This window comes from Colossoma macropomum, unplaced genomic scaffold, assembly GCF_904425465.1.
Source record: "Colossoma macropomum unplaced genomic scaffold, Colossoma_macropomum, whole genome shotgun sequence".
NCBI lineage: Eukaryota > Metazoa > Chordata > Actinopteri > Characiformes > Serrasalmidae > Colossoma > Colossoma macropomum.
Window position 1 is genome coordinate 15,404,924 of NW_023494795.1, and position 24,546 is coordinate 15,429,469.

Consider the following 24,546-nt stretch of genomic DNA (forward strand, 5'->3'; position numbering starts at 1 on the left):
AGCAGACTCTTTGGGTACATGCACCACATATATCCTGCATATTCTCTGCAAAAGGAATGCATAGTATATGTGCAAAGCACCTATAGTGTATTTGATAATGGAGGCACATATTTTTAATGTAACTTTGGTTGTCAGAGGAAGCAGTCACTGAAAGTGTCTCGTTTGACAGTGTAAAAAAAAACAACCCTAAGAGGTCCCTGGAGTAATAGAAAATCTGGTAATGCACTGCGGTCATTTTAGATCAGATCAGCAATGCTTTCCATTACCAAACACTGGTCTACATTTACATTACATCACAAATCAAAGTTTCTCACATTGTCCATTTCCTCCAGGGGAAAAAAAAGCCCATTTGTGACAAACCTAATTGTACACTGGATTGCATTTGCCCTAATGTGTTCCATGGAGGGGCTGTCAGTTCTCAGCAAAAGTCTGAACAAGGAGACATGATCCATTGGGAGGGGCCCTGCCACCATGTCAGCAGTCAATTCAATGCTACTAACAGCAGCAAAGCACAAGGAATAGCAATTGGTACAATTCCAAAAATGTTTGTCTTATGTTTGTTTATGGCCTGGTGGAACATGTGCTTCTGATTCAGCAGGAATATTTTTTGATTTGGTTTATTAAACACTGGGGGTCTGTTTCTATGGCAAGGATTACATCTGGTCTAAACTTCAATGCTAATAGTGAATCGCTACTGGAGATCTTGGAAGTTTACGCTTAGGCTTAATCTGCGACTGGGAAACTGGCCCTAAATCTTGTTTTGAGTTTGCATTGTGCAAGTGAATGTAAGTACATTTTCACTGGTCCAGCAAACACAATCTGAACATCCTTTAAGAACGACTTGTGCCACCAGCAAATCTGTGTGCTCTTTACCAGCGAATTCAAGCAGTGATTGTGATTCATCATGTTACTCTGGGTGAAATCTGTGAATGACTTACAGTGGGAGGAGCATATTTTTTCTAGAACATTCTGGGCAATTTGTTTAATCAGTATCTCCTGATATAGCTGCATGTGGACAGAACCTCTTAGCTTTGATAATTAGGCCATGATTTCGAATCATTAGCAATAGCAAAGATCGTTAAGATGAAGATCAGTATGGCAAACTGTTTTGACCATACTTGGAATGGAATGAGGTTGGGCAGAATGAGTAAGGATAAAAAAATGTATTTGCAGTGCAAAGGGCTTAGGTTGACATCATTGAGACGTGTTCCTCAATGCTGGTTGTCTGTATCAGTAAGGGGCGGGGCCAAGGGGTTGATTGGCAGTCAGGGCCCTGTTACACTTCAAAGCTGATCTCTCGGGAGCGGCTGAAGAGCGGCTCGGTGGGCAGCAGAGTGTCCGAGTAGCTGCGTCTTAGGTGCGTGGAGCTGCATGTGGTTTTGATGGCTACTTCATAAGGAGGCGGTGGCTCCATCTCCCAGTGGGGGGGCTGTCCTCGACCAGACGGACTGAAGCAAGTGGTCTCCATGGGAGGGTAGTCAAAGTCTTCATTGTACATCCCTCGTCTGTGCCTCTCCAGAGTTCTTAGTGAACACACAAACACACAATGTATATGTATAGAGTCCGTTTTTTCGAATACTAAAAACTAAAAATTGACCTTCTCACAGCTCATTTTCCAAGTTTTGATCTTTGCAAAAGAGGTTCTTAGCTACATTGAGGTATGCTACTAGTTAAAACAATTAAAACACATTGTCGTTGTTGGGACAAAACTTAAATCTTCTTTTTTTTCCTTTTTTCCCCTCTCAATTAAATGATTAATAACTTCCAGCTGCCATTTGCGACATTTTCATAATGATAGGACCAATATGAATGGCCCAAAATTATACTGAATTTTTTTTTCTTCCCTGAATTCTTACCATTGTGGAGATACACAATTTTTTTTCATATGCCGTCTTTTTCAAAAGCTATAATTCACTAATAACATGGTTTTGTGACTAGAAAATGTAATAGAAAATTTTTTTACCTTTACATTGGGACATTAAATGCCACTTCATAATTTAGAATGTGAGGCAGTTTGCTTGGCCCAAATAAAACTCCTTAGAAGAATGAGCTGAAGGTTGAAACTGCATAGAAATGCCCAGACTTTGTACCACAAGGGGGCATCACTAGGCAACTTAAATTGAGGCAGCATTTAGAAGCTCACCTTAGAGTACATACTTCATGTTGTATTTGCTTTTCCACTGAGTGAATTATACTCCTACAAATAATTGTGTTTAATGACTCCCATAATCCTCTGTAGATCTGTCAGCTGTGCATGTGTGTTTAGCCAGTGTACCTAGTTTGTGTGCATTCATGTGTGTGGGGGGGGGGTAAACTGGTAAACTGGTAAACTGATAAACTGACACCTCATCTATCCTTATAAGTGTATATTAGATGCATTCAACTGGCTGCTGCTCAGAGCTGGATTATAAATATTATTTTTCCATTCTTCATAAATACACATTAATATGTCGAGTTGCTCAATCACATTAAGGGGATAGTTTGGCACAAAATCAAATTTACATAGATTTCCCCTTACCCCAAATGAAGTCCACCAAGACATGTTTAGTTTCGGCTGACACTGTATTATTTGCCAATCTACTGTCAATAAGGAGGTGAATAAGACTGCACACAGCAAAATTCTCACTGGTAAATGAACTCATTCTGTGTTGAATTAACACCCAGTCTGGGCACAAATGAACAGAGAGACTGAAGTGTTAATTCATCACTGAATCAGATTTTGCTGTCCGCTTTCCTAAACACACCAATTATCGAATCAATTTTGTTGCTTTTACATTTTTGCATTACTGTGGAAATCACAAGAATTATGTCTCTACATCATTATGTCACATTATAGAAACCCTGTCCAGACAGTTCGGACCTGTACTTGAAATCGGTGTCCTTTTGCACATCATGCTGTGTGTGTAATGAACCATACAGTAACAGTGAGAGTGACTCAACATAAAGAGAAATAAATAGAAACAGCCACACTTACACAAATCACAACAGGGGAAAAATGAACAAATTAATTAAAAACTACAGATTTGTTTTCAAAGGGGACTTATATCTACAGACTGAGACAATTTAAAAATCTTATCCATACAATATTATGAATAGTATTGTAAGAAACCTTCTTTTGTGGAACAGTGCAGGGGTGGCAAACTCCAGTCCTGGCGGCCGGAGTCCAGAACAGTTTGGTGATTTTCCTACATTTTGACTGATTCATCTCATCAGTTAACTCTAGGGTTTAGTTGACATGTTAAGGGCAGGAATGTCATCCAACTTTGCTGGACCCTGGCCCTCCAGGACTGCAGGTTGCCACCACTGAACTAATGGTCCACTGAAAAACCTAATTTATGCCTTTTCCTACTCAGTCAAATGTGGTCAATCAGTATATGTGAGGCAAATCCATATTCAAAGGTAATATATTTCATATACATTTCAAAATGTTTATCAACTCTGTAATATATTTTTCCAAATGTTTGCCATATATATTTTACAAAGCGACACTAATACATATTTTTCATCTACACGTGTATACATTTAAATATTCACAAATGGCACAGTTAAATATATTTAGCACCTACATTTTAAAGCATCAAATATATTGCCTATATATTTTAATGAGTACATATGTGTATATCTGTTTTTCTTCCATATGGGAATCTGAAGTCTATGCTGCCTAAAAGGCTTTTGGGTTTCTATTATATTCTACTTTATTAGACTATTATATTCTATTATATTAGACTAAAGAAGTAAATTTCCACTTTTGGGGAAACTGTACTTTTTTGGTGAACCAGTCCTTTAAGAATGAACTCTAAAACGGCATAAAGGTGAACTAATGCCAGAGGTAGAATGAACTGCCACATGCTTCTGCTAAACCTGTGCAGAGTCTCAACCATGAACTTTTTACCTGTTCAGAAAGACGGACTGTGACTCAGGGAAGCGGCTCCCGGGCGGCGGGGTGAAGAGGACATGGCTGTAGTCGTGTGTATAGTCGGCAGTGTAGGTGACGGGGTTGCTTTTGCCGTTCATGGCCCAGAAGAGCCCCAGGATGAGCATGACGGCTCCCAGCACCACGCAGCACAGGCTGAACGCCTGCAGTCTGCTCTGGCTGGACGTGAGGAAGGCGGTGGAGCCGCCGGTGACGATGAGAAAGACGCCGATGAAAACGGCCCCGTGGTGGAGGGAAGGCATGGCGAGACTCCGCCGACACACACGCCGCTCACCAGCTCACTAGAGTCGCTGAGAGAGAGTGAGAGAGAGAGAGAGAGACACACACAGAGAGAGAGAGAGAGATGCCCTGGCAGCGCAAGTTTCTTTAAAAGTCGCAAACTCCATTCACTGAAGGAGAAGCGTGGTTTGCAGTATAGTTCAATCTACTGCAGAGCGCGTCTGTTATATCTTTAGACTCAAGAATATTCTTGTGGCATGTTCGGTCAAATCCATTGATTGTCTTGATTTGACGTGAAAAATCGCAGCGTTTGAACGGCTCCATGCTTCCTCGTCGACTCCACCTTTAACTGCTGTAAAAACAGCTGAAAGTCAGTTCATGTGCCATTGAAGTCCTAGTTGAGTGCATAGGAGCTTCAGTAGCTGCCGTCCGCTTTCCTCTCAAAGTGAGCTGAACGCATCCACACACTCGCCCCACCCAGCAGTCGTAGACTGAGCCGCGCTCCCAGACGGAGACTGAGACGCTGCCATTACCGCCATTGATTAATACTGATCAAACCCACAGGGGCTCAATTTGAATGAACTGGTTTGTCTTGCAAAATCTCGATCACAACAGAGACTCGGAATCCATATTAATGATTACGTAACGTGTGAAAGAATGGTGGATAACTTGTTTTATTATATGAATGACTGGGCGTTAAGCTGTCGCTTTAAGAGTTTGGGGATCCCGCTGGTTGATGTCCTGCCTCCGTTTACAGGGTGAATGCTAATGAGCACGCCCGACTCAGTCAATGGTGTGACGGTCTTCCCTCTTTCTGATTGGGTAAAAAGTCTCCACGCAACAACTGGAGTCGACAGAATTGACGCGCCACTGGCCAATCAGCGCTGAGTAGGGGCGGGGCTAACTGGGCCACCTAGACAGGTTCTTGAAACTAAACCTCATGCAAAATAAAATTAAGGTGACAAAATTTGCGGTTGCACGGTGTTAAGCAGGGGAAAGGTTTTTTTTTTTAAGTAAGGCAGATTATATGCAAGAATTACGTTTTAACGTTTAATTCGACAACGGTATCACCGTTCAAGGGACGTCAGAAAAAAAACATACTTTTTTGTACTTTGAGGGAAAAAGGAAAAGGAAGGAAGGAGTTGGAATGGATCCGCTGCTGTATCTCGGAGTTTTGGTTATTCTGTTTCTGTTATGGATCAAAGTCAAAGGTCTAGATTATGTTATAATTCACCAGCGCTGGATCTTCGTCTGCCTGTTTCTCCTGCCGTTATCCGTCATTTTTGATGTGTACTACTATGTGCGAGCCTGGATCATCTTCAAGATGTGCTCTGCGCCAAAGCTGCACGACCAGAGGGTCAGAGAAATTCAGAGGCAGGTGAGTAGATCTGGACATTTGCACAAGTCGTGGTTCTCTAGCCACGTGCGCTGCAGGTCACTCTAATCTCAGAGCCCCTGTCTGTGTATTTAAGTCTCACCTAGTGTGGGCTCACTGGTGGGATCTCCTCAGGGGAAATGGCCATTCCTAATCCATCTCTTCCAGAAGGGATTTCAGGAGAAAGGGAGAAAAAGAAAATAGGAGCACGCTGCACAGGCTGTGGCTATTCCTGGCTGGGATGTCCAGTCAGTTGGCTGTCCCTGTCGGCTTCTGTATGCTGTGTTTTTCTTTGTAAATCTTTCTGTCTGCTTGGATCTACATTCCTCCATGAAGGTCCTGACTGGAGTGACGTAGTTGGAGCTCCTCCCTCCAGATCCCCCTCCAGTTCAGGGTTTCCCAACTCCAATGCTGGAAGTCCCTCTTGCACTGCACAGTTTTATGCTTGGCCTGCTCCAAAACCCCTAAATCATGACTGAACGAGTGGAAGGACAAACATGAAACTATGCAGTGCAGATGGGCCTCCTGTGCTTGAAATGGGAAACACTTTTCTAATATACACTGATCAGCCATAACATTAAGACCACCTCCTAATCCAGCAGCACTGCTGTGTCTGATACACTCATACCAGCTCAACACACACTAACACACCACCACCACGTCAGTGATGCTGCAGTGCTGAGAATGATCCACCACCCAAATAATACCTGCTGTGTGGTGGTCCTGTGGAGGTTCTGACTATTGAAGAACATGGTAAAAGTATGCAGACAAACAGATGGACTACAGTCTGTAATTATACACCTACAAAGTGCACCTATATGGTAAGTGGAGCTGATAAAATGGACAGTGAGTGTAGAAACAAGGAGGTAGTTTTATTGTTATGGCTGGTCAGTGTGTGCTACTTTGTGAAGGAAGCCACTAAATTTATATTCTGTTCAGAAATTGCAACTACTTGTTGCTCCAGATTTTTCTCTAAGATGCCGTAAGACATCTGAGCAGATTTCACAACGTTTAATAAAGCCAGTGATTCAAACTGGTATTTTCTGATGCATTTATTTCAATTAGAAGAGCAGAACATTTAGAGCAGCGGTTACCAACCCTGGTCCTTGGGATCTACATTTCCTGCAGTCTTGTTCCAACCACAATCTGCAGATACAGGCTGGAACTGAACTCTGCAGGAAAGCAGATCTCCAGGAGGAGGGTTAGTGACCACTAGTTTAGGAGATGCTGGGCTACTATGCTAAAAGTCTTGCAGTTTATGAATTTTGCTCTATTTGTAACCTTAATAAGAATAGACACTGTATTCTTCCATGATGCCAATCTAAGTGATTCCAGTTTCTACCTTTTAAATGTGTGCATGTCAGCATTAACATAAATGTGAATGAAAAATATTGGATATCAGCAAGTCCCATATCAGTGCATCCCTAGAAATGACCTTTGGAGCACCTGAGAGGTACAAGGTTATTCATTCCAATGACCACAAATTCAGTGTTGAAACTTTATTAATGTGGAATTGCACCAATATTTCAAAACTTCTGCCTAATTCAATCATTGAAATGTCAACAAAGTAATTCAAAGTGGTTTGATGTGAAATGCAGTGTTCTAGAGAAACCTGATAGGATAGGAACCAGGTATTACAATGTCCACAAATACAGCCATTTTATTTACTGTCCAGAATGACCAGTGAACCTCTGTGTGCCTTCAGAGTGTTTATATGAAATACCAGTGACGATAAGAAAAATATGATTTAATTTTGGCTTGTCTCAAATCTCTGTTTTGTGTGTTGAAAAGGAGACGGCATAGTTTAATTTTCTCTCCTTATGCATGTTATTATAAGATAGAATACACTACATATGATAACGCTCCCTTCTGTTTTTTGCAGGTTCGTGAGTGGAAGAAAGAGGGAGGGAAGACGCGCATGTGCACAGGCCGTCCTGGTTGGCTCACTGTGTCTCTGAGGGTGGGGAAATATAAGAAGACCCACAAGAACATCATGATCAATATGATGGACATTCTGGAGGTGGACACGAAAAGACAGGTGGGATCAAACTGCAACATTACAGGACAAAAAATACAGCATTTTGTGGAATTTTGGGTGCGATTTTATCGGACAATTTAAGCAAATGATGAATGGCCTAATTTTAAATGTAGGCTATATGGTTTTGCATTTAATCCTGTGGTATTCAGGATTAGTCCTACTGGCCTCCAACCTTGGACAATTCAGTGTTTTCCTGATCTAATATACTTAATCAGGTAATTAGAAAGGCCTTTAAGGATTGCATACTAATGAACCCTTGAAGAACCCTTTTTAAAAAGAGCACTCTTAAAAAGTTCTTCAATAGTTCTTTAGTACAAGTAATGGTTATTTACAGAAACGTAACTTAAAGAACCATTTGAATACTTAAAGGTGCTTTAGTCAAAACTGAAGATGTGAACCTCTAGTGGTTAAATAGGTGAACTACAACAACACTGGATTACAACCTCCTGTTCTCACCCATCAACACAAATCACATTCGTAGAATTGACTGTTCCTACCGTCGAGTTCATTTAGAGTTTGCCAGCATTAGCAAGCAATGTCATGACTTTACTTTCTAGCGGTGAGGTAGGCTGTTTATTAAGGATTTTGCCTGTTTTTTTGTTATTTAGATATAGATGATAAAAGTATGGCATTAAGTTAATGTTACGAAAAGAGAAAATCAAAATATTTGATATATTGATATATTTTGATATAGTTGGCTCATTTGTGGTGGTTGTGCTTGCTTCCAGGAACTTACCTGAAAGATATAAGCATAAAGAGAGGGCTACAATACTTCTCTCCCCAGCAGAGTATTGATTTGTTCTGCTTGGTAAATTATGATGACATAAAATTACATTTCACTTATTCAGAGAGACTTTTCATCTAATTATACTCTCCAAATACTTTTGGCCATAGCGAGCATTGAAGTTACAAGCCTGTAAACACTTGGCATTTGATTCATACTGATTTGCTGCTTGAGAATGGTCCAAAGCCCATGTGTCAAACACAAGGCCTGTGGGCCAAGTCAGGCCTGTGACACAGTCATGCTATTCTGCCTGCGAAATTATTTTAATTTTCAATTCTTATTAGCCCATTTTACTCTGAGATGCACTACAGTCCCCAGCATGCACTGCAACATAGTGTGCGTTCTGACCCCCCAACAACAATCTATGGGCCAGCAGTTACACAAAAAGAAAAGAAGCATTTTTGAATATGTATTCAGGACCTATTTTGCTGTTGCAGTTTTGGGATGTTTTGAATAAGCAATGGCCTGTTTGGGTCATGGCAAAACGTTATGTAAAAATAAAATAAAAACACAGCTGGCCCACGGAGTTTTTAATATGGCCCTTTTAGTGGTTGAGTTTGACACCCCTGGTGTCTGTTTTTCTCTGTAATGAGCTTTAATGAGGCAAAAATTGTCTCTACAGCAGAATTTAAGGTAGAACGGAAATTTTGATTAAGAAGCCGACTTCAGCTTCATCTAGTTTGCTTTGGTACCTGCATGGAAGTTTGAGACATTCGACTAGTATTACATACATCACTGTGAAGGTGGTTCATCCAAAGCATTACTTTACCCGCCTCTCTGACTGATTAAAGACTTATCTACATGATTTGTTATGTAAAGTTATCCATTCAGAAGTTCAACTCATACATACATTTACATACCTGTCTAGGAGGACCGTCATGAGCCGAACAGACGGATTAGAGGTGGGGGTGTAATGCGGTATTGGGGAGGGTCAAAACAAGGTTTCTTATAAAACACTGCCACAACAAATGTTTTTTTATGTTCTACATATTTTCCAGGTTATTTGTACAAGTAATAAAAAAATAAAGAAATGCACCTTTAAATGGTTCTTTGCTATTCAGAAAACAGTTCTTTTAAAGTGTGACATTTTAATTATGCTACAATTTTCTCCACTCAGTTGATGATGAATTATTACATTCTCTATTGCATAAAGTATTATTATTTTTATTAGTAAGTATACCTGCGACCCAGAAGGGTAAGCGGTTTAGATGATGTGTGTGTGTCTGTGTGATTATTAAGTATAGTGTCTGAGAGGGACAGCCTGGATCTCTTATGAAATGACTAAAAAAGGGTTCTGCTACAGTTACCAGCCATATAACTTTTTTAGTACAGTATAGGACTCTTTTTGCTAAGTGTGTGATTTAACGTCTCTGTGTCCTAAGGTGGTACGTGTGGAGCCCTTGGCAAACATGGGTCAAGTGACAGCCTTGCTAAACTCCATTGGCTGGACACTGCCTGTATTGCCTGAGCTTGATGATCTCACAGTAGGTAGGTCCTCAAACCTTCTGTTGTTGTCTTAGTTCATAACGTCCCTTACCATTTTTAGAGAAAGTCTGTAGGCTGCATTTCATCTTCTCTCTCCCTCCCTCTTTCCCCCTCTCTTTCACCAGACTTCAGTTTAATGACTCTAAGCACTATCACGGATTTAAGTGGAGCATTTACATGCAATATTCCTTGCTGGTCGATATTGTATTTCTTGTGTGGTGCATCAGAGGCCGCTCCTAATTGGGTTATGGATGAGTAATGGCTCTGTTTCAGTGGGTTAGGTCAGACTGCTGCGGAAATGGGCCGTTCTACTGAAAGCGTTTATGGGTAGCAGAAAATGTGTGCGCCGTCCAGGTAATGTTTTTTTGCCGTCGCTGCTGCGGCAAATTCATTTGGAGGCCTGCAGAGAGCAGCTGTGTGGGGAAGTGAGAGAATTGTTTTCTGTTTGTTTTATCATATTTTCGTATACACGTACACTATACAGAGGCCTATAACACCATAAATGCTTTTTGATGGATTTGAGCTATTGATTTTGTCCAGTCGGGCACTGAAAGGCATGTATACCGAAAGTGTCACTCAAGCTGGTGTTTCTTGGATGAGACAGTGTGTGGAACTGTGCCTCTGGAGTCAAAGTTCAGATTATTTGAACTTGGGACCTACACAGCTCTTTCATAACCATTATGTGACGGTTCCATATTAGTTTGTCCACCTCTTTGTTCACAAAAAAGAAGAAAAGCTTTTCTCTCATTTCCTGTATCCAGGTGGCTTTACTTGAATGTTGTTCTTTAACAATGATTTAGACATTGTGCACCAGGAAGGTGAAAATGGTCATGGTGCACTGTTTTTCATTAAGTATATAGTATTGTGCAAAAGCTTAGGCATCTGAGAAAATAGTGTTTACAAAAGCTGTTTAATTGGGGAGTAAGTATTTATTTGCTCTGAAAGCCATCAGTATCAGGCTAAAGTAACATTTAATATGGTAAGGAGAATGTTAATGTGTTTGCTTATTTCTATACCTCTACTTGTTGCAGCCCAGTGTCAATTGTAGTTATTATCTAGTATCTACTTTGACAAATCAATGCTTCATTAAAGGGCTATTATGGAAAACCAAATTTCCCTTGCTATTTGAAATCGAGGAGAAGCACTATGTAAAGACTGCCACATGTTCTGTTCAGTCCACATATCGCTGTTGTCGGAAGAAAACCTTGTATCTCCAAAATGATAACTTTACAGGAGAAGGACAAAACATACTTTACTTTAATGTAAGTCAGTGGAACCAGACCTTTTTCCAAGTCATTTTGGGTCATTTCTTTTGGTCCATTCATCATGAAATTTACACACACAATGTAAAGGGCAACAGGCATTTTCAGATTATGTCAAAAACTGAAAAACACCAAAAATGCAGATACAAGCTTTTGTTCGGACAACAGCGATATGAAAACAATGCTGCAAAAACCCATTTTGAATTCACTTATTCTACAGCAGTTTAGCTCCACCCATTCACACTGAAGTTCTAAAGAGTGTTTTAGCTCTGAGTGCTTTTTGATTGATGCATGTTACTGCTCTGGTTGATACATCAGAACAGCTCATTTATCTCACATCGGTTTTAAAGGAACAGTAACAAAAACAGCATGTTGAATTCTAAGGGATGAAGAGACGTTGAAAAATAGTCATAGTAAATAGTAAATAAATTGTGACTGTTTTTGATACCACACAAATGTTATGAGTGGATCTTAAGGGGAAACAATAAAACACAAGAAAAATGTGGGATAAGGGCCCCTAAATCATCTATGCTGTTGAACAAATCTCAGCAATGGCTGGGTGAATCAAGAAGACATCTGAAGCCAAACTTCTTCTGTTCTTCTAAGGCTTTTGCATAGTACTGTATATATCAGCTTTTATGTTCCCCATCCAATTCTCTCTCTGTCTCTCTCTCTCTCTCTCTCTCTCTCAGGGGGTCTGGTAATGGGCACGGGTATTGAGTCCTCTTCTCATATTTATGGGCTGTTCCAGCACATCTGCGTGGCCTATGAGCTTGTGCTGGCAGATGGCAGTCTGGTCCGCTGCACTGAGGTTTGAATCTTATTTAAAGTCTGTGTTTGTATATGTATGTCTGCTGTGTTTCCATGTATCCGGTTGCCCACACATTTCATGTGGGTGCAACATTTACATATAAGCCTAGTCTGAAAAAGTAAAAAAGGCATTTATTATACACCATCTGCTTCTCGTGCTCATGGCTCTGCAGCTTTGAGAAAGAGAGAAAGACGCGGGAAGAGGCAGAAAAAAGAGAGATGTAAGAGGAGAAGGGGAAGTAAGATACATGATCACTTTTTTTCATTATTATGTCATTTAGTCATTATTTACTGTCTGTATCTCATAAACAACACTATCAATAACCATTCTAAATAGATTAGATAGACGAGATAAGACATTATTGTCTGTTTTCACAGAAATTTATCTTGCGCTAACCAATCAAAGGTACACAAAAGAATATCAAAATTACAGATCTTATGCTTATTCCTCCTGCAACTCTAAACAATTCCATGAGGGAAGTGACTGAAACTCCTCATACCAAGCATGATAAAAATCTGTCCGATTTTATCAGCCAATCTAAGGGTATTATTTGTGACGGTTTAAAGGAATGAGTGTTCCCTGGATTCACCCACCACTTTGGAGCTGATGTCTAGGAGCTACAAGATCCTGGCCTTAGGCTGGATTGTAAGGCCATTGAACCAGACCAAACTTCCATAGAGCAAGATACGTTGAATGGTGGAGCAAAAGAAAGGGTTAAGGATTTAAGGGTTTCCTTACAAGCTCCAAAGGGTCTTAGCCACCTCAAAACATAAATCCCTTGCTGTATTTTACTACAATCACGGTCACTGTGATAGCTCCAAGTAAATGCACTATCCACATACACACCCACATATTTTAAAGATGTTGTTTGTTTAATGGGTTGATCATAGGGCTGCATGAATCTGTGGTGGTGTTCCAAAATAATCTCATTTGTTTTAGCAGAGTTCTGCTCACAAACCTGAACTCATTTGTGCACACTATCCTGAAAAAGGCCTGGCTTATCCTCCTCCTTCATTTGTGCTACAATTGCAGAATCATCTGAAAACCTAACCACAAAGCAGCTAAGCATACCAGCAACACCATTGCTCCTATAAATTGTGAAAAGCAAAGGGATGCACTGATATGGAGTTTCCGATCATGATAACCAATTATTAACAACTTGTTGTGGCCATTCATGACACCAATAGCTACTATTTTTTTTTCAACTCTAAAGGCTGGTTACTCAGACTTTAATTAAGGCTGATTCCTAAAAAAGCTGCAGTTCTGCTGTGCTCCATTAAAACTGTGAAATACTGCTAACATTTCAACATGTAGTATCAGAGCATGACTATATCAGGTTATTCGGCAGTTCATGCAGGAGCAAAAATGAGATGACAAGCCATCAGCTCATATCGGACGCAATTCAAACATTGGATCAATAGTAATAATAAAATTTGATCATTTCTTATTTCTTCTGGCTCTACCCAAGTCACAGCTTTCTCAGTTTTTCTGTAAGTGACTCTACACAGTTTTTAGCTGCTAAAAAGCTGAAAGATTTGCATTGTGCTTGCTGTATTAGTAAGTAAGAGATTATTAACTGTATATGTTCTGGTTGTGGGCAGAAAGAGAACTCTGAGCTGTTCTATTCGGTTCCGTGGTCCTGTGGAACCCTGGGCTTCCTTGTGGCCGCTGAAATCCGGATCATTCCAGCTCGGAAGTGGGTGAAGCTGCGCTACAAGGCTGTGCATGGTTTGGATGCGATCTGTAAGACGTTTGCAGAGGAGTCAGCCAACAAGGAGAACCAGTTTGTGGAGGGGCTGCAGTATTCACTCAACGAGGCTGTGATTATGACCGGAACCATGACTGACAATGCAGAGCCTGACAAGGTCAGATCACAGGTGTTCTTCTGCTTAAAATATGCTTGAATTCATCCATTTCCTTATGTGTTAAAGAAGATCATTTTCAGAGATGATTAGACGCACTTTTAGTTGAGTTTTTTACACTCATTCTGACCTTTGTTCCTGGTTAGTTTGTAGTCAACCGCATTGCTGCTGTTGTACCAAACTCTTGTATGAAATGGTAACTTTATAGTAGAAGGTAAAATAAAATTGTGCCTTATTCACCAATATCTTCCTCAGATTTTCGACGTGTTCATAAACCACAGAATTGTTCACAGGTTTGTGCTCTTGAGTGTGTGTAGATTGTGTTCTTATCTAAGAACAAATCCCATGACATTAGTGAATGTCATGTAAAATCTCAGAATCTGGTTGGTGAATGAGGCCCTTTCTTAAATTAGTTTTGTAGGAAAATGATTGCATTCCATGTAATTTTAGACCATCTATATTGGTGTAGTCTTTATATAAAAGACATAAAGGTAAGATGTAGTTTCCAAATGTGTAATAAATCCCAAAAAAACCCTAAAAAAGGTAAAAGGTTTTAATTTCGATAGGAACAATATACTACTGTCACAAAAAGGCTCATCACAAACACACTCACAGCTAAATGAATCAGTCATAAATATTGACCTTATCTTTTTAAAGTAATATTGTTCTGTAAAAGTTAAAATGCGAGCTTTTGTACTGAGACTTGATATAATTTTTTCATGCTTTTGTCCGATAGATCAACCGCATTGGCCACTACTACAAGCCCTGGTTCTTTAAGCATGTGGAGAAGTTTCTGAAGGAGGATTCTGGTGCTGTGGAGTACATCCCACTCAGACACTACTACCACAGACACACACGCAGCATCTTCTGGGAGCTACAGGTAAACCAGGGGAAACATACTGTAAGAATAGTCTTGGTCAGTCCACATGAAATCACTGAAGGCCTTCCAACTGATGGTCTCAGGTCTTACCAAGCATGTACTAAATTATGAGTCATATATACCAACGTTTTAATGATTGTGTGTATTTCAGTTTGACAATATTTAGGGCCAAAATGACAGTTTTTCTGCAGTGGTTTGGAAAGCCAAAAGGCAGGCTAACCTGAATCTTTGGTTTAGTTTAGTAGTCAAACGCACCTTAAATCAATAGGTAAACCTCAAAAATGTCATGCAAGTAGCCTCAAGAGTTTAAACCTAATGACACATCTTCTTCTGTCACACTTGTTTTAAGGCCAAAAATTAAAGCTACATCACACTTAAGTTCCCAGAACGTAACGAAGATACAAGCTTACAGTTGGCACACTATCTACAGGGCACAGTGACATTATACATTATTTTGAAAGAGCCAGTTATTAACTTTTTCTGAAATCTGGTGATCTGAGATGGATTCATCCATCTGTTAGGAGGTAGCACATAAATAAAAACGTGAATACATACCAAAGTTAATCCATGTCTGGTGTCATTATGTAGTCTATCTATCACTCATATCAGCTGCTAATAAATAGGCACTGTTCTCAACCAGTTTGAGTAGAAATCACATTTTTTTTGATGGGTAATTGGATGGTGTGTGTTTAAGGCTCTTACACTGTGGTCTCTTTCCTCTCAAACGTTCCATTAGCCTTAATGCTGTCCGCCGACTCTTCCCTTAATGCATTAGAATTAGGTGAATATCTCTACCTCTTCCCGCTTTGTCATATCATCATTGTCTCAGTCTGTATGTCTGTCTCACTCTCTCTCACTCCCCCTCTCTCTCTCTCTCTCTCTCTCTCTCTCTGTCTCTCACACACACACACACACACACACACACACAATCTTTCTGCATTACATCCACTAATGCTTTCCCTCACTGCCATTAGATAGAGGAAGTCATATGTGGTAATTATTGCAGTCTAAAATTACTTGATAAATTATGCAGGTTGTTTTTTTTCTGAAGGATTGATCCTGCATGTGTTGGGCAGGGGTGAGTGTTTGTGTGTCTGTCAGCATATCCTGATATTTTATCTTTTTAACATGGAGACACACACACAAACACACACACACACACACACACACACACATTTCCTGACAGGCAGTTTTCTAATAATCACAGCAAAGTGGCATGACGTAAAAAATGTACGCTTTTAATGTGAAGGGGAAGTATTGATCGGTCTGCTCTTCTCTGTTAGCTTCCCTTAGCTTGCGGCATATTTATTTTTCCCTCTCGTTTTATCATTTTTTTCCTCTCGCTCAGTTAAAGTATTTGTACGATGTTTATTAGAAATGGAGACGTAGCATTTCTACACTCTCTGAAATAAAGATACCAAACTGTCACTGGGGCAGTACCTGTGTTGTGACTGGGGAGGTGCCCTCAAGGGTACATCTTCAGAATTTTAAGTAAAGGAAGGTAAGTGTATTTTGAGTTGCATTGACTCTATACACCCTGGCTTGTCTTTGGCCATTTAATTTTTCTGTTTTAAAACAATAAGTTATGAAAATATGTGCCTTTGACTTTGAAAATCTTGTAAAGGACACCTAAAGCCACTGTTGTAGCTTTGAGGATACGTTTACATAGTTTGTACCTTGACGAACGAAAAATGGACCTGCACAGTGACCTTTTTCTTTTCCGACAGTGTATGCAAGCCCTTTCCCACCAGAGGAGAAATCATGCTCCCGAAACTTTTTCTCTTTCTCTGTGTCTGGAAGTAATATGTTATAATTTTGACTTATCTCTAATGACTTAATTTCTCAAAATATTGACTTATGCTGAAATAATGACTTACTATGTCAAAATAATGACGTATAATCTCATAATAATTACCTAATTTTGTGAAATATGTATTTATTTGTTTACTTATTTACTCAATTTACTTTAATTTAAACCTGCAATTTTTGTAAAATATTGACTTAATATGTCAACATATTAAGTCAGTATTTATAGAAAACAATTTCGAGATACTATATCATTTTGAGAAATTGTCATTATTTCTGGAAAATAGGTAATTTTGAGATATTAAGTAATTATTTCATCAAAATAAGTCATTATGTCAGGATATTAAGTCAATATTCTGAGTTATTTTGAGATATTGAGAAAATATAAAAAAAAAGCCATATTTTGAGATACTAAGTCAATATTTTGACATAATCCTGTCAGAAACAGAGAAGGAGGACAGAAACATTTTTTTCCAATATTTTTTTCTTCTCAGCCTGGTGGGAATGGGCCTCCATACTTTACTGAATAGGTAGAGGAAAAATATTTTTACATTTATATACAGTTATATGCAAAGGTTTAGGTGCCCCTAATCAAATTACGTTTTGCTAATATGCACAGATCCTCACACTAGTAATATTTTATTACTGTAGCACATTTGAACAATCACAAGCTGCACATCTTTCTGTTTACAGTATACAGCTGGCTTAAGTTGCTTGTTGAACATGGAGGATGCGTTTAAATGCTTTCCCAGGTGCCTAGATTAATTTGCTCATCAGAGGTGGCCACAACACAACTGACATTGCAAAAGCGTTCTTCCGCATGTTGCTCGCAATTAAGTATTTCCACCAGAGACCCCAAACATATGTAGAGCTCCTTTAAAAAAAAATCTCTTTCTCAACCTCCACTTCCACCCCTCAATGCTCTCTCACTCTTTCCCTTGTCCCTGTTTTCAGGACATCATCCCATTTGGGAATAACCCGTTGTTCAGGTACTTCTTTGGCTGGATGGTGCCTCCTAAGATCTCTCTGCTGAAACTCACTCAGGGAGAGACCATCCGCCGCCTGTACGAGCAGCACCATGTGGTGCAGGACATGCTGGTGCCCATGAAGCACATCAAGACAGCCATCACACGCTTTCCACCAGGACATTCACGTAAGATCTCACCTCTTTCCTCAAACTGCAGCTTTCATCCTGACTGTGACCAACATCACAGTTTATAGACTCCACAACTGACATACACTATCTGCCAAAAGTTTGAGAACACCATTATTTAAATTGAATTGAATTGATATTGCCTTCAGGTTAGGTTTGGTTCACATAAAACAGCTGTTTACTAATATTTTGGGCATATTTATCAGCACTCAGCTTCATCAGCTACAACAAAGTGTCTTCCTTGGTATGAAGTGTGGATGAATAATTAGACAGTGTACTTTTCCAAGCACATATTGAACATCTTTTGGACCAAAGGGATAAAATGCATGTCTATGGTGTTTATCTCCCAAGCTATTACTGTCACAAATATATGTGTCGCATTGTGTCCCACCCCCCAAAAAAAAAACGTTAGTCTTTAATATTGTAGCGTCAGTGCAGAAGAAGATATGGGCAACATCACACGTACAAGCAAACACTTTTTTATTTTTAAACAGACACTTTAACAGGGGCAAGAAATGGACAGGCTAGTGCTACCCCAGCATGAAACATGCAGGGGCACGACATATGAGGAGGGCAGACACTTCTAACCACTAGTTACACTACAAAGCCCACCCTCCTCGGACACAATTACTCCAATAAACACAACTTCACACTACAACCAGCCCCCACACAACAACAACAGCCCCTTTTTAACCTGGAGTGTGGCAAGCTTGGAGAGCCACTTTGCATGGCCATGCCCCCTAAGCTCCCCACGCAGCGTAGAGCCAGTGGCAGACATTTTTGGAAACCTTAAAGCTTAAAGAAAACATATTAGTTTGTATTAAAAACAAAGCATTGTGTCCACAAACTTTTGACCTGCTGTTTGTATGTGTTTGCGTGGTAGGTGTATCCCCTCTGGCTGTGTCCATTCATTTTGCCCAATCAGCCAGGCATGGTACACCCCAAAGGAGATGAGGATGAGCTGTATGTGGATATTGGAGCATACGGGGAGCCCAAAGTCAAACACTTCGAGGCCCAGGCCTCCACACGCCAGCTCGAGAAGTTTGTGAGAGATGTTCACGGGTCAGTTAAAAAGGACTTTTTTGTTTCTCTTGGTTCTCTTTACTGTTCTGTCTCAGATACATTTGAGATTAGCACACAGTGTGATTTTGCAGCACCCACTGTACTTTTCCTTAACATACTTGCATTCACTCTCTAGTTTCCAGATGCTTTATGCTGATGTGTACATGGAACGGCAGGAATTCTGGGAAATGTTTGATGGCACCCTGTATCATAAGCTCAGGAAGGAGCTGGGCTGCAAGGAGGCATTTCCTGAAGTCTATGACAAAATCTGCAAAGCTGCAAGACACTGATTTCAGTCCTCACTGAAATAAAGCACGACTTCAAAAGTGGCCTTTCTGAGTAAGCTAAAAAAAAGGGGGTGGAAAAAGCACAAAGAAACTATACTGAAGTAAAAGTATGAGTGCTGTATCTAAAAGCACTCAAATAATAGCAGAAGTGTGGAGCAAAAATCACAGTTTAGTCAAAGTTAACACACTCAGTACAAAGTAAATGTTTTTAACAAGAAAATGAGACGTTTCTGGTCCACACAAAGATGGATTAGCAGTTTTATATTACATTTTTTCTGAATGTGGCTGAATGTTTTAAAAAATGTAATAAAAAATAAATATATAAATAATGCTCCAGAATTGGAGAGGAAAAGTCTCCTGGCCTTTGAGATTAGAGTACCTTGAAAGTTTAAATGAAAATGTTAGAATAAAAAAGGTTTTTTTTTCTTGGAGATGTAGTTGAGTAAAACATACAAGCATTCAATTTCAGTTACACCTGAGTAAAGTACAAGTCTTCCAAAATAATACTTAAGAATAGTTACACAGTACACTTACTTTAGTATTTCCCACCTCTGGAAAATGCAATATTAATAATTTTCAATCAAATCAAATATTTTTTTTATTTTGAAACAACCAGCCAACTGCTTTTGAGCCTTTTAGCATACAACAAACACAAAATTAGTCCACATTCAAAATATGTATTAAAGGGGCACTCTGGACACAATGAGAAATGTAACCATTGCTTCATCTGTTGTAATCCAGCATCCTAGCATCCTTTATTGCTTCAGTTTCAACAGAGTGAGATTTTCTAGTTTTAAAGACTAGAAAAACTTTTTGATGATGTATCTTGGAGCTGGGAAGAACCTTTGAAAAACTGCTTTAGGGTGGGTACTTTAGAGCAGGCTGTTAGAAATGTTATTTTATTACTGCTAGCTGGCTAATGCAGAAGGAAGCCAGATAGCTAGAAGCTAAATAAGACATCTGTATTGATTAGTTAGCTGCTCTAGGTGGGAGTGCCCCTTTAAGCATATTGTGATCAAAATACAGACAGTATGTTTGTCAAAAATGTTAAAAACAAAAGCTTTCATACATATTTTCCTAAATATTTTCCTACACTGTGGATGTTCTTTTCTGTGTCTCTAGTGATGCCTTTTTACTAGATAGATATATAGTGATTAATATATAATACAATGTTTTTCCTTTTTCTAAATTGTCACCCTAATAAGATTTTTGAATGTATTGCATTTGCCTTAAGTTTGTTTTCCAATGTGTGGCCAATACTGGTCTAAATACTCAAATTTGGAACCTCTGTCAATAGGAGGGGACTGTTTTTCCAGTGCCACCCATAAAAGCTCCTTAATTAAATTTTTACAAATGACCAAACTAGTCAAATTACAGACTGGCTGAGTGTGCCTCATAGTTATTCTAAAACACACACACATCAACTTTTTGTGTCTGAGTGTGTTCCCTCCCCAGTATCACAACTCTAATGTACACTATATGTCCAGGGCCCCTTCTCATTCAATGTCTCTTCTAAAGTCAAGGGTGTTAATAGGGGGTTTTGCCTTTGCTGCAGTAACAGCCTCAACTCTTCTGGGAAAGCTTTACACTAGATGTTGGAACATTGCTGTAAGGATTTGATTGCATTTAGTCACAAGAGCATTAGTGAGGTCAAGTACTGATGTTGGATGATCAGTTCTGGATCACAAACACCACTCAAGCTCTACCACTTCAGAGAATGCAGTTCCACTATGCCACAGCCAATGCTGGGGTGCACTGAAAAGAAGCTGAATTCACTATTAGAGGGGTGCCTGGATACTTTTGGACAAATAATGTACCACTTCAACAACTTTCCAGCCATGAATGTCTTCAAAACTCTTTTGTTCTTTGGAGATAATGGATTTTTTTTGGCTATAGCCTTGTGTTATACGTAAGTCCTCCAGTATACCTCTTTCACCTCTTAGTGTTTTGATTTTGTTGTTTGTTTTGTTGTTGTTTGTTGATGTGCCCCTCTTTCAGCATATCTTGTTCACTGTTTGTTTTCTCCAGATTTTCTCATGTGGCATGTGAAGCTTAATGTTCTCACAGACTGTACCATCCTCAGGTTTCTAGGACCAGTTCCAGGGATGTGGATGTGTTTCATTCCTCATGGCATCTTCATTGCTTTTTAAAGTTTTTTTTTTCTAGATATGGTGATTATATGTAGAAGAATAAAATTCCAAGCTGGCAATCTTTTTAGGTCAGTGAGTTATACAAATAACAAAAACACATTGATATATGATGCATTGGAAATTAATGTATTTTTAAAAGGTACAAATGGCTTCTTAAGCATAAACATGACTAATTCAGGCAGTAACGTGTTTAGGTAGTAACTGTGCGGATGTGTGTTTGAGGGTGCTAGTAAGTGTAAACTATGCTGAAGAGCACATTTGTCCTCCTCTGAAGGGGCCCTCAGGTTGCACCAGGAAGGATCTCCTATCCAAAGGAACATTGACGGGCCTGAGTCTCTCCCTAACAAACAATAAAAGACCTCACATTATAATACATTCTACACGTTTCATTATTATTATACAAAATGACCCATTCAACACTTTGAATAGTGAAACTTTGTGAGTAAGTTTGTGTATTCATAAAGTGATTCCATTTGTGGGATTGTAACTGTAAAATTAAGCCAACTTTTCACTTTTCAGATTTGAATCTAAGAACAGATGCATTTAGCCATCCAAAAATCTGTACCCATCTCAGATAATAAAATACAAATTCTAAGAAGCTTCCTTTTGTGATGATAGTGGTGTTTTACTCAACCCTGGTACCAAAACTTTGCAGCTATTTGAATATAATCAAAACCATAAATACATTATTTCCCCTGACAATCTGAAGTTTATGATAATCTGTGAAAAGTGGCCAGTATGAACATACACATGCATGTAAGGTGTGTTTAGAAGGCCTTATATTTCTAAAGGAGCCAACAAGAGCCAAATTGTATAGCAAGTAGTTAAATAAATAAATAGCATTGAAGAGAAACAAGAGTAACATTTTATTAGAAGACTACTTACATAGAGGCTTCATAACACATGCACAGTCGCTGAAAAATGCATTTATTAAGCAAGATTTGAATATGTAAAAAATAAATTACATTGAACTGAAATAAGAGCCTACATTTGTTCCATTCATAATGTTGTGTAATGAAACTTTTAAGCCAGAGGCCTAATTAAGAACCCCATATATCAGATCTACATATTGCTGTGCAAAGTGCAGAAGTAGAGTTAAGGAGACATGTGACCACAGACATAAACAAAAACCTCTGTTTTTCATCTCTGCAACCACACAGGTCTCCATAGAACTGTTCATCAAAATAATGTTACATAACTGTTATAACTTTTGATTGCAGGTTTGAGGGAACCAGAATCTTCAGTGAAACTGACACATAGTGTTCTTAATTAAGCCTGTACTTTATATGTTCAGTTATGTGGGAATGATGATGATTCATAACAATATTATAAAAAAAAAGTCCTCATGTCAAGTACTGAATTATAAATGTTATTCAGTGCTTATGCATTAGTTATTAAGCCCCTATAGCTCATCAGTACCAGCCATTCTACTGCCAGTCTTTGTCTAGCAAGACTTCAAGCCTATATGCTTAATTGTATCCACCTGTTAGCAATGGGTGTGGCTGAAACACCTGAACACAATAATTAGGAAAGGTTTTTGAATACCTTTGTCCATACAGTGTATTATATATAAAGGTTTCTAAACTATTTTTGGATACTTGTTGTCAGTAGTTTATTGCGGAAGGCACTTCACTTATATGTAAAACGTCAAAGTGGCATTCCATCGTTTTTTCAACATTTCTGCATAATTCAAGTGTTTAGATGTTAAGAAAGTCATTCAGATTAGATGTGAAGCACAGATAATGTGCACTGTAGATACTCTTTCTTAATGGTGGTGGAAAAGGAACCAATGGTCATGATGTCTACAATGCAAATATATATTTTAGGCCAAAACCTTATCTTAAAACCATCATGAAACAATGTCTTTGGCATCAGCCAGCATATTTCTAATCATTTCATGTACTAACTTTCTGTGAGGGAGCTTTAAGGGCCTTAAACGCTTCAGACATCTGGTTCCCTTCACTACCACTGTGAACAATTCTGACTCAGTATGTTTCTCTAGCATGGTGCACTTCATTCTCTGAATGACATTGTTTACAACAATTTATCTATGCAGAAACTGTGAAACATCAGTGGAATTCACATGCAGTATTAAAGAATGCACTTGGATGTGCAGGTATAATTTGTATTTCTTGTAATTTGTATTTGTATTTCACAAAGTGTCATGAGTTTCACTGAACCACTTCTTAGAGACACAGCTAAATATGAACACTATAAAAACTTTAAGTAAGATATAGCAGCTCTTACTGGCTGTATTTGTCTCTCGCAGGGCAGTGCAGGTAGCGCTGAGTGCCAGACACGAACGACGATCTGTGACCGTTTGCACTTCTGCTCTGACCTGTCTTTGTTATGGTATAGCGGCCAGGCCCAACCATGTTCTGTGGAAAGCAGACAGAATGTGACAGTTCAAATATGTTCAGTACCTGAAATCTGTTCCACACAATCTGTAAAGGATGTTGTTTCAATTTTAAGGAACTATATTGAATAGAAAAGGGTGTCTATAGTATGTTAAAATGGCACTTTCCATTACTTTTTACTTTACCGTAACTGCTCAGATGATGAAATGGATAAACTCTATCAAACTGGAATAGGGAAAAAAAATAGCCCTGTTTTCTGGAAGATTATTGTTTCCACAGACTTTAGAATACTGTAATAGTCAGTTTTCACAATGACTGCACACTGAGCTGCCTGTTTTTAGATATATATAGTAGCATATAACTATGGTAGCATACTCAGTTACTGATTGAAGCTCTTTTTGTAGTGTAGACCATTCTCAGCACAGTGGTGATACCAACATGGTAGTGGCATGTGGGTGTTGCGCTGGTCCAAGTGCATTGGGTGCAGTCCTTGTGTTGGATTACTTAACATACTGGGTAATTCAGTGTCTATATATGGACATTAAGACATGCTATATAATATACATATGTGTCTGTTTTTGTGGCAGTGATATTTCTGACATGAAATGTTTCTTACATGGTTTTTATTCAGCACTGTTTCTGTCCTCTTGCTGAACCTGGGGGCGGAAGAGAGGAAGGGCGCTGGTGTACCACTCCTTGAGTGGCCCCCTGGTGTCACAGGAGTGACATCATACCAGCCTGGACCAGGAAATGTCTGACAGAGAAAGAAGAACCAAAATGTGCACAATTCTGTAAATTGTCATTTTAGCAAACTATGTTAAAAGGGAATTCCACCAATTAAAAAAAATCTCTGTAATCAGATCTTTAAAACATAAACAAAATGATTAAGTGAAAATAAGTAAACGTACTGTATAGTGAATACACTTCTGCACATTTTAATGCACAATCACTGTTTATGTATATAATGTACTATATAAACACATTGTAATAGGTTTCATACGTGATAATATTACACATGAAAAAAGAAGACGTGCAAGTTCACTGATTATTTTAGTAAATAAAACAGCTACTTATTGCATTG

At 39.0% G+C, this 24,546-nt stretch overlaps 3 protein-coding genes across 8 annotated transcripts in view; 1 reads left to right on the plus strand and 2 right to left on the minus strand.

Annotated features, from left to right (window-relative positions):
• On the minus strand, nt 1–5,347 carry si:dkeyp-51f12.2 (uncharacterized protein LOC100151460 homolog). The gene is made up of 2 exons (XM_036581605.1): nt 3,893–5,347; nt 1–1,523 (listed from the first exon to the last, which is right to left on the minus strand). Exons 1-2 carry the CDS (start codon nt 4,174–4,176, stop codon nt 1,277–1,279), a joined length of 531 nt encoding a protein of 176 aa, XP_036437498.1. The 5' UTR covers nt 4,177–5,347; the 3' UTR covers nt 1–1,276.
• dhcr24 (24-dehydrocholesterol reductase) lies at nt 5,301–21,483 on the plus strand. The gene is given in 10 exon segments (XM_036581593.1): nt 5,301–5,531; nt 7,411–7,566; nt 9,733–9,838; nt 11,790–11,908; nt 13,510–13,773; nt 14,507–14,650; nt 17,411–17,584; nt 17,586–17,609; nt 18,493–18,671; nt 18,808–21,483. Coding segments are annotated over 10 exon segments (1,551 nt in total). The 3' UTR covers nt 18,962–21,483.
• LOC118815466 (lymphocyte expansion molecule-like) overlaps nt 20,963–24,546 on the minus strand; it is a 13,519-nt gene continuing 9,935 nt past the window's right edge. For all 6 annotated transcript variants that reach the window (XM_036581598.1, XM_036581596.1, XM_036581597.1 and 3 more), the window contains exons 9-11: nt 24,082–24,219; nt 23,356–23,486; nt 20,963–21,448 (exon numbers count right to left, since the gene is read on the minus strand). In XM_036581598.1, coding sequence (XP_036437491.1) covers nt 21,349–21,448; nt 23,356–23,486; nt 24,082–24,219 — 369 coding nt within the window. In that variant the 3' untranslated portion in view covers nt 20,963–21,348. The remainder of the gene's footprint in view (nt 21,449–23,355; nt 23,487–24,081; nt 24,220–24,546) is intronic.

Bases quoted from the DNA above. Each gene is read 5' to 3' on its own strand.
- si:dkeyp-51f12.2 (XM_036581605.1), bottom strand. From the start codon at position 4,176: ATGCCTTCCCTCCACCACGGGGCCGTTTTCATCGGCGTCTTTCTCATC. The intron at 1,524-3,892 runs GTAAAAAGTTCA...GTGTTCACTAAG, and splicing joins CAGTCCGTCTTTCTGAACAG to AACTCTGGAGAGGCACAGAC.